A 15,102-nucleotide genomic window follows, 5' to 3' on the forward strand; every position below is an offset into this window, starting at 1 on the left:
CATAAATGGACTAATACTCTACAATTCCACTTATCTGAGATACAGACAATAGGCAAATTCACAGACAGAAAGTAGAACAGTGTTTACCATGGGCTGGGGGGAGACAGGAGGGCGAGCTGTGTTTAATGGGGCCCGTTATGTTTAATGGGGCGAGTCATGTTTGGGGTGATGACAAAGTTCTGGCAGTGGGCGGTGGTGATGGGCGCACACCATCGTGAATGTACTTAGTACTACTGAACCACACACCTAATAGTGGTTAAAATGGTAAACATGATATTATGTCTATTTTACCACACACACAGAAGCTTGCATTTTTCTACCACCTAACACTGTAGCACTTGTTCTTGGCACCCTATTGGGCCTTGAGGGGGTTGAGGTGGGGGAGACACAAAATGGTGCCAGATGGAGTGCCTGCATCTGAGAGCCCAGGGAAGGAGACAGGAGGACTGGTGAGACAGGGGAGATGGAGGCAGAGGCAAGGGTGACTCTGGGGAAACGAGGGCACTGCTGGGAAAAAGGAAGCTGGGAGGCAGGGGCAGGGCAGGAGGCGGAAGGACATGGAGAGCAGGGGCTAAAGGTATCTACTGGGACACAGGTACTTTGAAAGGCAGACAGGGTGGCGTGTGGGTGGAGGAAGCCAGATTTGGGAGTTTAGGTGATAAGTAAAGAATCTGAAGGGTTCCTATCAACCATTTAAGTAGCAGTGAAAAGGGGGAATGGGTGGGAGCTAGAGAAGCAGGGTCAGGAAGGGGAAACCTGAAGGATGGCGCGGGGTGTGGTGCTCTGGGGAGAGAGAAGCTGCCTGCCTGGAAGAGGGTGGAGGATGGAGCCCCATGTGAAGGAGGCAGGATGGAACCCCACCTCAGCTCGAGGAGGAATAAAGGCAATCTCCTCATGAGCCTTGGAGAGAACAGCAAGAGGAGGGGCAGATGTGGAGATCCAGTGGGAGGGGAGGTTGACCTCTGGAGGAAACAAGACATGGCCTTGATCTCCCGAGGAAGGAGACATAACAGTGGGGCAACGGAACAAGAGGGGATGACCCTTGCCCAGCCTGACTGTGGGAAGGCCTCAGAGGTGCAGAGGCTGGGAATGAATTACTCCAAGTGGGAGGCCAGCCCAAGTTGGCAGCAAGGGGTGAGGCTGGCTGCAGAGGTCCTGAGTCCCCCCTGACCCCAGGTGATAGTTGCCCCTGCACTCTCTGCCTCGGAGAGCGGAGCCCTCTTCCCGCAAACCCTTCCCTCATTTCTTGGTGGGGTCTGTGTCTGACTCACGTTCTTGCCTCGGTCCTGGCTGGGCTCCTCTGGGGCCAGTTCGCCGACCAGCAGGGGCTTCAGGAACTTGCGCACGAAATCCTGGTCCCGGTGGAAGGCGCGGAAGGCATCCTGGGAAGCAGACGGGGAGGTGGAGACTTGTTGACCTTGACCTCAGCCTGCGCCTTGGCCCAGGGAGGGCAGGGCTCATCAGCAGAACCTCTGGGGGCCTCCCACTTGGGCACCATCAGGGCCTGCCACGAGCGGGCCCTAATGCTCTCTCAGCCCTCATCTCCGGGCAGCTCCCTCGGTGCATGGCTCCCACGGTGGTGCCACCTGTGTCTCTGCCCGACAAGGAGCCGCTGAGCTCGCCAAAGGTGTGTGCGTGGATGTTCCGGATGCCTCTGAGCAAATCAGAACAATGCACCCCTCCAGGGATATGCACCGCGCGGCTGCGTCCTGGGCAGGGCCCGGGAAGGACTCGCACCTTTGCGGGCTCCTCTGCTGGGTCCCTGGGACCTGGCAAGTGTACCACCCACCACACTGGCCCTTGGCAATCGACGAAAGGAACAAGGCTGGAGACTACCAGGGCATGGAAACTGTGCTTAGGAGATCATGTTCAACCAAAAACAAATGCAGAATTAGGTAAAAAGCATTCCTGAAAAAAAGTTTTTTCATAATTTGAAAAAATATGAAATTACGAAAATTATGAAAAAAATCTTATGGATGGTTCTAGACTATTAATAGTAAGGTGGTGGCATTATGGCTTGCTTTATTTTCATTACAAACTTTCTCTAACATTTCCATATTGCTTTTAAAATTTTTAAAAAGTAATTCCATCTTTTTCTGATTTTAAAGTTAAGTGTATAGTTTTGGCGAATTTAGAAAACATACGGAAGAACAAAGAGGAAAATAAATACCCAGAGAGTGACCACCATTGCTAATATTTTAGCGTACTGCCTTCCAGTGTCTTTCTCTATGTATTATGTGTATTACATAAATTATTCCATAATAAATACAGCATCTCTGCTGGAGATGAGCTGGCACCAGGTCCCCGATGGGCTACAGTACGATGTCCCAGTGGTAAACAATGTTTAGCCTGTATCAAACCAACTTTGAGACATTGTTAGGACAGAGGAAAAAGCAAATTGATACGACAGAGCCCCCTCACAATAAAAACCTTAAGTCTCTTTTTCCCTAGTGTCTTAGCCCCACATTGTAATCATTTTTCAAATGTTTCTTAATCATAAATAGTAGATTGTTTTTAACCTGAGTCATAGAAGTCTCCTACCCCCTGCTTTAGGTAATTACCCTAAAGCTTGTGATTTATGCTTGTTGATTATAGTCATTGTAGCACAGCGTTCTTTCCAGGCCTAGCTCCCGGGTGAATAATAATTTAATGACCAGTTAAAGCAGAAGAAAGGCCACAGGCTCCAGGAAGCTAAACAAATTTTTCATCATGCAGGCACCCTGTGTCAATAACTTTGAGTCCTGCTTCTTGGGCCAATACTTTTTATTAACTAAAATCTACCGCTTCTCAATCTGGGGCCGTTGGGATACAAGTGATACCCCACCAAGACCTCCAGTACATCCTAACCACAGAGGTCAACCTGGTCCTCCAGGAGGGTCTTGAGACCCCTTCCCCTCATCTAAGATCAAATAGGGTGCAAGTTCCTTGGATCCCCAATAGGTAGGGACAACGGCCACATTCAGCAGGAAGCAGATACAGAAGAGATCTCCTGCCCCCAACCTGCCAGAGAGATTTATGGGGATCACGTCCCTCAAGGAGAGCATAAGGCAGGCAATTAGAGACAGGAATTGGGTCTCTGAGATGCCTGGATACATCAGGTAATGTTCTTGCATGTCCAACATGGCCCATGGAAAATAAGAGCCCAAAAGCCCTCTCCTCTCAGCCCAAACTTTCCTTTGTTTACCATAACCATTAGCCATTGTCAATCACAAGTATCAATCAAACAGCCCCACAATTAGAGAGGAGTAGCCCACTCTAGAAGAAAAGGAAATAAAAACTGCAAGTCTCCTCGGCAGTCAGCACCTTTTGAGTCACTCCTTTGTGCTCGGGCCTACTCCTATCTCTTTGGAGTGTACTTTCACTTCTAATAAACTGCTCTTTCACCACTGTGTTTCTGTGTCTCCTTCAATTCTTTGCTCGAGATGCCTTGGACACCGCACCAAGAAGGGTCTTCTCCGGTAACAAAATGACACCACGAGAAACAATCAGGAAAAACAGTGAGGGCGCGTGCGTGTTTAATGTCTAGATTAAAAGAGACTGAAAAAGAGATTTTAAAAAAGGTATAGAAACTGCAATGTTCAACTTGAAAGGCTCCCTTTTGGAGAGGGAAAACCTCAGCAGTTATACAAGACATTTTTTTTTTTTGGCTTGAATAAGAAAATTTGAATAAGGACTGGATCATATTAAAGAATTACTATTAATTTTCTTAAATGTGACTAAGGTATTATGATTATATTAGAGAATGTCCCACTTCTTAGAAGATGGTGGAGAATTTAGGGAAGAAGTGGTATAATGATACAACTTATTTTCATATGATTTGGCAAAAGAAAAATGCATACGCATAAAGAGGGAGAGTGCAAATGTGACAAAATGTTAAGAGTAGTGAATTTGGTTGAGGATATACTGGTGTTCATTTATTCTTTCAACATTTCGCTGTTTGCAAATTTTCAAAATTAAGAAAATGCGGGAGAAAAGGGGGAAATGCTGACAGCGAATAAAAATGTTTTCATTCGCCCCCCACACTCCACCGAAGTATCTCAACATGGTAATTGCCAGTCTTCTCCCGTTTCCTTACTGGCACCAAGTCCTTCTGCCTGGTCTTTGTTCTATTTGTGTCTAGAATAGACTTACAAAGCAACACTTTGTGCAGAGGAAAACTGGGCCTAGAGTTTTTTTAAAAAAGGTCTGTGCACCCCTAGCTGAACAGAAAGGGATGGTAGCGGAGGATTAGATGGAGTCTGTTTTCAGAGAAGAGACATGCTTCTGTCAGAAGGCCTAGAGTCCAATCCTGCTCACTCTGGGCCAGCTGCCCCCGCTCTGCCTTAGGCTTCTTTGTAGTGAGGACCCTCCCCGTTCTGATGTTCAAAGGCCCTGGGGAAGGCTAAGCAGAGGCTTCCAAAGTCAGGGCCCAGAGTGTTGGCATAGTGGTGAGCAGAGCTGCCTTCCAAAGTCAGCCTAAAAGAACCCTTTCCTTGGTCCTCCTCACATCATACCATGGCTTTTGAGAAATGAACAGGAAATCCTTGATAAGACAGCTTCCTCAGGACAACTCTTATGTCTGACAATGAAGCGATTACTCTCTACTTTTCATAGAGAGGTAGAATTCAACACAGTAGTCTGCAAGTGCCTCGCCCCACTTCCAGCTCCCACCGCCCCCCACCCGTCCAGGTCATGCCTCCGGAGCTGGGAACCTCGTGGAGCTCTCAGGCGGCCTCACCTCCCTGAGGCCAGGGGAAGCCGACCGGAGCGTCGTGTTACCTCCCTGATGTCTCTAGCCCTACTTAGCAGATGAAGACACTGGAGCTCAGGAAGATGACGTCCTGTGTTCCAAGTGGCAGAGCCAGAATCAAATAGGTTCACCCGACTGAGGAACTGCTTCCCCACATGCCCCATGCCTCCTGCAAGTTTAGAATGCCAAGCGCTGTTAGATGGTCTAGTTGTTCCTGCTAGAACCAGCAGCTTTCTAAGCAGGCCTGGTGGGAACTGCCATTGGGTCCACTAAGCTTGTTCCCACACCAGGGCCTCTGCACGCCTCTTCCCTCTGCCTGGAGGCCTGCTCCCATAGCGGCCCGTGGCCAGCTCCATTTGGGACACACCTCAAAAAGGCTTTTCCCAACCACCCCCTAGCCACGCTCCAGCCCCACCCTTTTTCTGGGACACTGTCCTGTTTTATCTTCAGAGCAGTTATCAACATCACAAGCTATATCACGTACAGCTGCTCCTTGACTTATGAGGGAGTTATGTCCCAATAGACCCTATCGTAGGTTGAAAATATCAGAAGTCGAAAATGCATTTAATACACCTAATCTACCAAACGTCTTTGCTTAGCCTAATCTACCTAACACGTGCTCAGAACATACATTAGCCTACAGTTGGGCAAATCATCAAACACTTCTTTCACATTAATCGTAAAGTTGAATACTTATAAGTCAAATCACTGTAAGTCGGGAACAGTCTATACTCACTTCTCCATTATCTGTATCCATGAGAATATAAGCTCCGAAAGGCCACGCCTGTCTCGTTTGCTGCAATAACCCCAGGGCCTACAACAGTGCCTAACAGGAGGGCTCACAAGTGAGTGTGGGAACCCAGGACCCCACGGCGGCGTACCCCCTCCCCCCAAGGGACTTTGCCACTCTGCAACCATGTTCAGACTCTTCTTCCGCCATTTTGCACAACTTGGGTTACGCTTCTGGAACACCAGCACCCCTCACCTTCTCCAACACCTACACATTATTGGTTGGTAGGGGGGCTGCATGCTAAGATTGTGTGGGCCAGCCACTGAGCCATGGGCTTTACGTACAGAAGCCACTAATCTTTACCAAACTCTGAGGCAGGTCCTGTTTTACAGATGAGGAGACAGAGAGACCAAGCTGCTTTCCCTTCGTCACACTCCAGGTGTTCCTAACTCTAGTTGTCCACTGTTAATACACAGTCCTCAGTCAAAATGAGCTTCTTCCCCCCTGTGATTTGATCACTGTGTCTCTCCCTTCGAAGTGTCACAGATGTGCTGCACACACTTGCAGAAGGTTCCCAATAGCTGTTCCATTACAGAAGTACCTGCTGGTACAAGACACTCTGCTGGGGTAGGCAAGACAGGGCCAACCCAAACATTGATTTTGGAACAAAACTTGGAAGCAGGCTCTATTCTCATCTGGCAGGGAAAGAGGCCAGACTCCTCAGGAAGCAGGCCCAGGACACAGGTGAAGAGAAAGGAGGAACAAACCTATTGAGAGAACGGAGAGGAACGTGCCCCCAGTAAGGTAGGTGTGTTGGGGGTGGGGTAGGGCAGGAAGGTCATGCTGCCAGAACGTCCATATTCCACAATGGAAGACATGTGTATGCCACACTTCCTGCACTTCACAGTTCCTGCTTCTGCCATTGCCCAGCTCCAGCCGACTTCTGCAAGACATCTTACCTGCCCCTGCCCTGCTCCAGGTACAGCTCACAGCTCCTCCCACTGCACTGAGGATCAGGTGCCATGATTTGTTCCTGGCTCTGTCCACCTTCTCTGCAGAGCAAGGCTGGTCTCTAATCAGCTTCACACTTAGCCCAGGACCCGAGAAGTGCGGGAGGAGCCAACTCTGGGCATACAATGCTGCAGGCAGCAGCCCTGGGAACCGGGACTCTGTGGAACACGTGGTTAGGGAGGGAGAAGCCGAGGAGGGACGCAGGGTTCTCAGCTGGAGACAGGGTATCTGACTTTCTTTCTGCTGCACAGAGATGCAGATAGGACAGGAAGCCCCTGTGCCATGTTCCCTCCAAGGGAAAGAAGGAACAGAGGACTGTGGGGAAGTGCTCTGTGCCCAAAGAGCCCTTGGTTAGTGTCCCTGCTGATGCCAGGCACATGCAACCTGGGCATGATAGGATTACAGTGGGAAACAGGACTCTGCCTCTCTGGCATCTCAATAAGATACCCAGGGACTCTGGGGGTGGGTATGGGTCTCCCCGGTGACTGCTCCTACCCAGACCGGGTGGAGCTGCCCTCCAGGCACAACCAGAGGAGGAAATTTCATGTGCAGTAAATGCCTTTTCCTTTGGCAAAAATGGGGTCTGTTAGGTTCCCCTTCTACACACTCCTTTTCCTATTTACTGAACTCCCTACTATGTGTGCTGGGAACGTGCACACAAAGCTAAGGGACAAACAGTAATAACCTGTGTAGAGGGCATTCTGAAGTTTAAACAATGACCTCACGCACAGTCCATTTGAGCCTGATGATAACCTTCCCATTTCATAGGCCTCAAAAGGAAAGTCAGGGTAAGTGCCTAGCCTAGGAATTCATAAGGGTGGGACTCAAAGCCAGGTCCTCTGCCTCTGAACACCATGACCCCTTCTGCCCTGTCTAAAGGAGGACAGAGATCCATTCCACTTCCAATCTATTGCCTTTTCACGCGAATAGTGTAGGAGCAGGTTAAAAGACGGAATGAATCCTGACCTCTTCTTTGTGTTCTAAGAGGCCACTGATGAAGTCGGGACAGGAAAGTGACAAGGTGGGAATGGGGGCAGGGGTATGGGGGAGCGGGTGTCTAGAGGCAAAAGGTCTGGATTCAAGTCCAAGTTTGAGAGGAACGAGGAAGCAAACCCAGCAGATGTGGTCACTGGATTATTCATCTTTGTGCCTGGGCCCAGCTCAGAGCCATGGAGATGCTGAATAAATGTGTGATGAAATAGTAGTTAAAGATTAAAAGTCCTCAGTGGGGAAAGTTCTGCAGTGGTTAGATTCTGCTGTGAAAAGAACAGACACGCTCTTGGGACATGAGTGAGGATTCACTTTGCCCACAGCACGGCAAAGACCAGAGAAGCCCCAGAAGACCAGAGGGAAAATAATCAGAGGTGGAATAAGAGTGGAGGGAGGGAGGGATAAAAGAGGGAGGATGGGCTGGGAGGACTGTGACGACATTCTGAGTTTAGGCCCAAGGGCTACTGCTTGAGCAAGTTTTTAAACCTAAGAGCAATGAGATGCTACAGGGCTGATCCCAGGCTCTGATAAATGAGGTACCAGGTATTAACGTGCTTTGTGAGCTGTAAAAATTAAACAACTTTTATTCTGACAGGCAAGGCCAAATTCTAACTTCTTCGGCAGGAGGCTCAAATGGCAATTACCCTTGCCCTTCAAGAGGTCATCCTTCTGGGGAAGAGGCAGTCCAGACTGATTCTTCTCTTGTTCAGAAACAGGAAAATTCCCTGCTGGGGCTCTGAATTGTCCCAAGGTCTTCCTAGACTTCTAGCCTCTAGTGAGAATGCCTGCATGGTGACTGGCTCCTAACAGTGCATTAAAGTGCTGCAGGGGATGTGACCTCTCTGCGGATCAGTCCCTCCTCAAACTTGCGAGGCCCATAAATACTGTCACTTCCCAAATTCGGACTAAGAAGTCCATGCCCCAAGGGGCAAAGCCACTTGCTCAACAGCTTAATAAAAACCTCTGTTGAGTCCTAGCCTGTCCCTGCATCTCTTCTCAAGTCCCCTTCCCATACACCTTCTACTTCCATGACCTTTGTCCAATCTGGTCCCAGACAGTGTGTGTGTGGGGGGTATCCAGTGGCTCACTCGACCATTATTCAACTATGTCCCCAGTTAAAACATTTCATTTCCTATAAGTCTGATCTTAGGAGGCAGTAAGCTCCTAGGATAGGGGCTGAGCAAGATGAAGGAAGGGCATTCCTGGCCGGATTTAAAACAGAGGACCATTGAGCAGAACGTCCCAGAGTAACCTCGGCTGCAGCTAGACCTGTTGCCAAGCCAGCCTAGTGCTACTAAATCCACGCGGCTCACGGCGCCTCTCGACCTGGGCTTTGCAAACTCCAGGCCTTTCGCCTTCCCCCAATTCCCCACCCGGGTCCCCAAGAAGCCTGACCCTTGGGGGTGGGTCCTGGGCGTCTTTGAGGGCGTGGGAACAGGAGGTGCCAGGCGGTCTCCCCCCAGCAGCCATTGCGGATCTCCTTAGACCACACTCCAGGTAGGAGCTGGCCAGGGCCGAGGACGAGCTTTCTTCCCCCGCCCCCTAGTCTGGCTGGAGAGTGAGGGACGCGCTCCGAGCCCCACACCTGGTTCCTCTCCTGCTCCTTTCCCCGGTGCCCAGGAGACGCCATCTTCCACGCTAGAGGCGCCAAAGCCCTAGGGCCCGAGCGCCCCCTTTGGGCGTCCTTGGCACCGGGTGAACCCGGCGGAAAAAGCGAACGCGTGAGTCCCTGCGCGCGCGGCGGATCCTGCACGGTTCTCCACCGCTCGGATCTCCACCGCCGCGCTGCTTCCCTGGGTCCAAAATCCGACACCCATGGCAGGTCGGCCCAGCTGTCCCATGGGACGAGGATTCGGGGTAGGGGATGAGCGCAGTAGACACTTTCCTTCTCTCCGGGGCGCCGCAAGCTCCATTCATCGCTGGAGCTTTGGCGCCCTGGGACCCATGGCTCCTGACTCACGCCCGCGGCAGAGAAAGGTGGTGGGAGAACCCTTTAGACCCTTACCGTAGCATCTTCCCCTGCGTAGTGCCCGATGACCCGGTGGCCCCCCGGGTGCCGACTGGACCACTTGGTGATATTGTAGACCTTGCGATCGATGACGAGCCACTGGTCGGTGCGCAGGTTGTGCTTCTGAATCTCCTCCCAGCTGAAGGTGGGCATCGGCGCCTCGCGCTCGGTCGCCCCCTCGCCCTGGTTCCCCCCCTTCCCCATGCTGCCTGCCGACCGGGCTCCCGGTGTGCTGCGGCCTCCCGGCGCCCGCTGCCCGAGTGTGAGGCCGGGCCCTCCACGCCTTCGGCTTTTGTCTTCTCCTACTCCTCCTCCCCCCGCGCCTCCTCCCCCCAGCCGCCTCGCCTTGGCTCAGGAGTATCCCAGCCAAATAGCCCTAGGAATATCCCTGGCTTCCCAGTGTCCCCAAGCAGTCCCCTTCTTCCGCCCCGCCCTCCGCCCGCCAGCCTGCGATGGACTTTTGCCACCAGTAAAAACTCTCGGGTGCTCAGAGCCCAGACACCTCCTCCGCCCTCCCCTCGGACTCCCCCCGCCCCCAGCTCCGCATCCTCCCGCGTTCCCCGCCGCCCGGGTTTCCACAGTGATCAGCAGAGCGCCTGCACCAATCCGGGCACGTCGCCCCGCCTGCCATTGGCCCAGGAGGATGTTTCGAAGGCCAGCGGGCAGGAGCGGCGATCCCCGGCTCCCCCGCCCGCCTGGCGGCGCGGATTCTAGCCCTGCCACAAGGCCCGCTACGTGTCGGACCTCCTCCCTCCTCCCAACCCCGCCCGGGGCGCGGGAGATCCCTGAGGAGCCAGGCGGCGAGCGGGGGCGGCGGCGAGGCTCCGCGCACTCCGCGGCGCGCCCCCGGCGTTTGCACCTGATGCCCGCACAAAGAGCTCCGCCGCGCGGCGCGCCGCGGTCGGGGCCCGCAGGCTGATGGGCGGTGCCGAGCCTCCAGGCTGGCCTGCTGCACTCCGGTACTGGCGTGGCTAGGTGACGCCCTTCCCCAGCACGCTGGAATCGGGACTCCAGTACTCCACATTGTCCGCGATCTCCACCTTGGCGCCGTCCTGCAGCCTCCCTGGAGGAACGAGCTGGCCTCGGGCGCATTTAGGGCTCTGAACCCTGTAATCAGACGATCTTAGAAAAGAACCTCTGCTCTGCTTCCTTGTGCTTAAGAGCCTTGGGGCGGGAGGGGGGCGGGGGAGGGGGACGGCAGCGATGAACAAGACGCGATCATTGCTCTGGACTCGGCAAGCTCATAGCCTAGTTGGGAGACGTAACATGGAAGCATTACAGGACTACACACGATTAATTGAGCAGTGGTGGTGTACAGACTCCAGGAAGTAAAGATGGGGGTTTCAGAAGGATAGGTGGAGCAGCAGGCCCTCAGATCAGCTAAATGGAGTTACTTAGAATCAGAGGCCAGAGGAAAAGGCTGGCCAAGCGATCTTGGATCCGGAAGGCTGACTGAGGACAAGTAGGAAGTAAGGATGAACAGAGGGAAGTGGGGAGGGGGGAGAAAAACCTTGAGAATCAGGAGTTAAGAAGGGGCCTTCAGATTTCCATGGGATGATTTCCAGGTCCCTGAATGACACACTTTCCTCATCAGCTTCTTACCAAACCCTGTAAGGTCAACGATCCATATTGTTATATGTGAACATGGAGAGACAGATTTAAGAAAGGTGAAATTACGAGAAGCACAAGGTTAGCAGCAAGTGGCACAGCTGGGCCCTGTCCAGACACCACACTGCCTCTCTCCTAATGAGGTCAGTGGAAAGGAACCATGGTAGAAACTTTGCTGGGGATGCAGGGGGTGGGGGGTAGGAAGCTCACTCTGGCCAACTGGTGTGGAAGGGGACAGTGTGGGGGGGCGCCTGGGATCCCTTTCATGCCATTCCCACAGTGGTTGGCCTGGTCTATAGCACTGTCTTCGTGGTGCTGGCAGTCCGTCCTTCATTCATGCCGCACACTCCAGGCAGGAAGAGAACAAGACTTCTGGCTTTGAAGAGTGGGAACAGACATCCAAACCAAAAGCCTTGCTCACATGAGAAGAGGATGAAGCAAGCAACTAGGGAGAGCACACTGACTCTTATGCCTGTTCAACGTTTACTGAAACAGGAACCGAGATTGTGATTTTTTTTCAAAAGGGATTAACACAATACATCGATAACCTTAATGAAAAAATTCCAAAGGTCCTGGAGCTGGAAGAAACAAGTGCGATCTTAAAGAGAGACCCCGGGGAATCTCATGGCGTGGCCTCACGGGCTGAGAAAAGGGCACTAAAAGGCAGCAAGCATGTTGGGGGTGGGTAAGAAGTGTGGACCGGCCAGGGTGTGGGGTTTCCAGCAGATTTCAACATAGCACTATCCAGAGTATGACCGGAAAAACATTTGATGAAGATGCAAATGAATGAACGAATAAAAAAAAAAATCAAGGAATGGCTCCAGGGAGGGTTCTGGTGAAACCTGCTGTGGGCACGGTTCCAATTGGGAAAAGCCTCATATGCTTTGGGTAAGGATGGAGGACTTGATTTTGGTGGAGGGGGGAGAATTCATAACACTTGAATGTGCTATGACTAGATCTGTGGTGTAGAAAGAGAACTCGAGGCATACTGCAGCTGGAATGGGATATAGGGAGATACCATGGAAGCAGCAAGATCAGTCCAGTGGCCACAGCCGTGCTCAAGGAGAGAGAACAGGAGGGGGCCTGAACTAAGAGAGAACTTTGGAAGGCTAGAGCCCACAGTAGACACCGCCTTGCCCCCATCTGCCCTATTCCTGCTCTCTTATTTATTGCTCTCACTACTAGGATGGACTGATGAGACTGTTCCCTTAGAGAAAACCCCATGGTATCCAGCTGACCCCAGAGTCACTTAGGAAAAGAGTGATCTCAGAGAGGGACGAGGTTCCCATGAAATCCCTCCCCACTATCTACAGCAGTACCAAGGACTGCGGCTTCCTGGGGATCTTACCAGGAAGTAGTTGCCATCATTGCACTTTATCAGAGACAAAAGAGACCAGCTGGGTGGCTTAGAGCCCACATCTCAGCTAGCCAAGTGGGTGAAAGGTTGGGCAGAGTGGAAAGACAGCCTGGAGGGTGGAGTCTGTGCCACCAGTCCCCACAGAACAGCTGAAGGGGCTTTCCATCTTACCCAACCAGGAGTCTCTGATGTCTGCTGGTAGACTGGCAGGGTCACGGAAGCAGAGAGACAGGTTAATCAGAAGGAGAGGGAAAGTGAAAGACACCCAAAGAGGGAATAGAGGTGTGACAATTAAGTTCGTGAACTTGTTGCAATGACGTTGCTAATCTTTGTTTGATATGAAAGGGATTATTCATTATGAATTTGTACCAACTGGACAAACGGTTAACCAAGTTTACTATTTGCAAGTGCTGAAAAGGCTGCGTGAAAAAGTTAGACGACCTGAGCTTTTCGCCAACAATTCATGGCTCTTGCATCACGACAATGCACCAGCTCACAGGGCACCGTCTGTGAGGGAGTTTTTAGCCAGTAAACAAATAAGTGTATCGGAACACCCTCCCTACTCACCTGACTTGGTCCCTAAAGACTTCTTTCTTTACCAGAAGATAAAGGAAATATTGAAAGGAAGACATTTTGATGACATTCAGGACATCAAGGGTAATATGACAACAGCTCTGATGGCCATTCCAGAAAGAGTTCCAAAATTGCTTTGAAGGGTGGACTAGGAACTGGCATCGGTACATAGCTTCACAAGGGGAGTACTTGGAAGGTGACTGTAGTGATATTCAGCAATGAGGTATGTAGCACATTTTCTAGGGTGAGTTCATGAACTTTATTGTCCAATCTTGTATGATTCTGACAAAGCACCTCACAGTCAGAGGACTAGCTAGCCAAAGCAGACCACTCTTCCTGGCTCCTTTTGTTTCTTCCATTCCTTGGTTGATAAATATGGCCAAGTCACTCCTAATCTTTAAAAAACTCTTCAAAGTTGACTTTTTTTCAAGTCATGTTCCCTATTTTTCATGGTCTATTTGTTGCCGAATTTTGTGAATGAGTAGTCAATCCTCTCTGGGTCTACTTTCTGTTTCCCATTCATTTCTCTGACCATTACAGTTTTCTCCAATTCTGATAAGTTAGGGTGTGCAAAGGACTCTCAAATAGTGGACAATGCCTACAGAGTAAGTAGGTGGTTCTTATCCTTCCCCCTCCTGACCTCACCCCTCACATCATAGCCAAAGGTAGGTATTGTTACTTCATTTTTGCAGGTGAGGAAACAGATGGTCAGGGAGATAACAGGTCCAGCCCTCAACCAGCAGAAATACCAAGTTCTAGAATGCAAAGTAGACTGACTTCCAGATCCTGCTCCTATTAAGCCTTCTAGAACCCTCTCTGAAATATCAATATCAAATCCAGTTGCACCTTCTTGGACTTCTTAGAGGCATCTGGCAAACCAACATCTCTTCCTCTTAGAATGCCATGCTCCCTTGGTCCTTTGACAGTACCCAATCCGATTCTACTGTTGGGCCACCCCTTTTATGTCGCCATCTCTTTCTCCTCCTCTTCCCCCTGAATGTTCTTGGCCTTTGGCTCACTCAATATTTTCTCCTCTAGGGACCGCATTTGGGATGACTCTATCTCGAATCTACATCTACTCACCTCCTACTCGTGCAAAGCTGAATGTCCCACTAGCATCTCAAACTCAATGTCACCTCCTTGAGTCAAGGGACAGGTCCCGGCACATGTGTTCTATGCGTCTATCCAGGTGTAACCTTCACTGCTTTTGGTGCAAAACCGAATTTGTCATCTTCCCTTCCTGTGAAAAAGAAATCAGCTCTTTCTGTGAACTTCTTCATTTCTATTAATGGCATCACTCTTCTTCCTGTCACTCAGTGTCAGAATTTCAGAACGTCTTTTACTTCTCTTGTCTCCCACCCTTGTAAAAAGAGTTGTTGTGCTCAACAAATTCTATCTCTGACAGTGTTTTCCATCTGATCCTTTTATTCCGTTGCTGCCGCTACTGCCCTGGTGGAGCATTCTAACATTCAGCCATTGCAGACAGACACTGTTGTGATGTCATTTTGCTGAGCCCAGTTCTTACTGGAACTGCTGCCCATGACTTCTCGTAGCCTAGTGAACAAAGCAGGGATGGGGCGAAGAAGGAAAGCATGTAAATATTAATAATGTTCCCTGAAGACATTGGCCTTGCCCTCAGCTCCAAACCAAATGGCTAAAAATGTACGGGATGTCATCAGAGAGGATACTGGGGGGAAGGGAATTATTTTTGTACAAAATCCTGGTAGGAAAATCCGTGTAGTTCTGATCATGGAGTTAATAACTAAGCAGATGGATGTCTTAAAGCAGAGGAACGCTTCTATGAATGAAGACTGAAAGAAGGACAAGCAATAATGAAGGATGAGCTGAGGGGAAATCAGACTTGCTCGGTAAATCCCAGAATACCACAAGAGGAGCCTCCTTGAGACCTGAAGAAGAGGAGAACTAAACACAACAATATATATAAGCCAGAAGGCAGGCTATCCTGTGTGAAACCAGGGTAAGGAAGAACAACGGATGCCCGCTCTGGAATACTGAGGGAACCCAGGTTGGGGGAATGTGTCTAATTTTTGAGTCTCAGATAAGATCATCGTGCACTTTTACAATGTGTCCCTCTG

General features: G+C 50.7%; 1 protein-coding gene across 1 annotated transcript in view; it reads right to left on the reverse strand.

Moving 5' to 3' along the window:
• The window catches only part of FADS2 (fatty acid desaturase 2), a 32,003-nt gene extending 22,134 nt beyond the window's left edge, over positions 1-9,869 (reverse strand). Inside the window, exons 1-2 of the mRNA XM_081064089.1 lie at positions 9,466-9,869; positions 1,272-1,382 (exon numbers count right to left, since the gene is read on the reverse strand). Of these exons, the coding sequence (XP_080920215.1) occupies positions 1,272-1,382; positions 9,466-9,672 (318 nt within the window). The 5' untranslated portion in view covers positions 9,673-9,869. The remainder of the gene's footprint in view (positions 1-1,271; positions 1,383-9,465) is intronic.
• Between the last annotated feature and the right edge of the window lie 5,233 nt (positions 9,870-15,102).

This window comes from Rhinolophus hipposideros (genome assembly GCF_964194185.1).
Source record: "Rhinolophus hipposideros genome assembly, chromosome: 10".
Lineage (NCBI taxonomy): Eukaryota > Metazoa > Chordata > Mammalia > Chiroptera > Rhinolophidae > Rhinolophus > Rhinolophus hipposideros.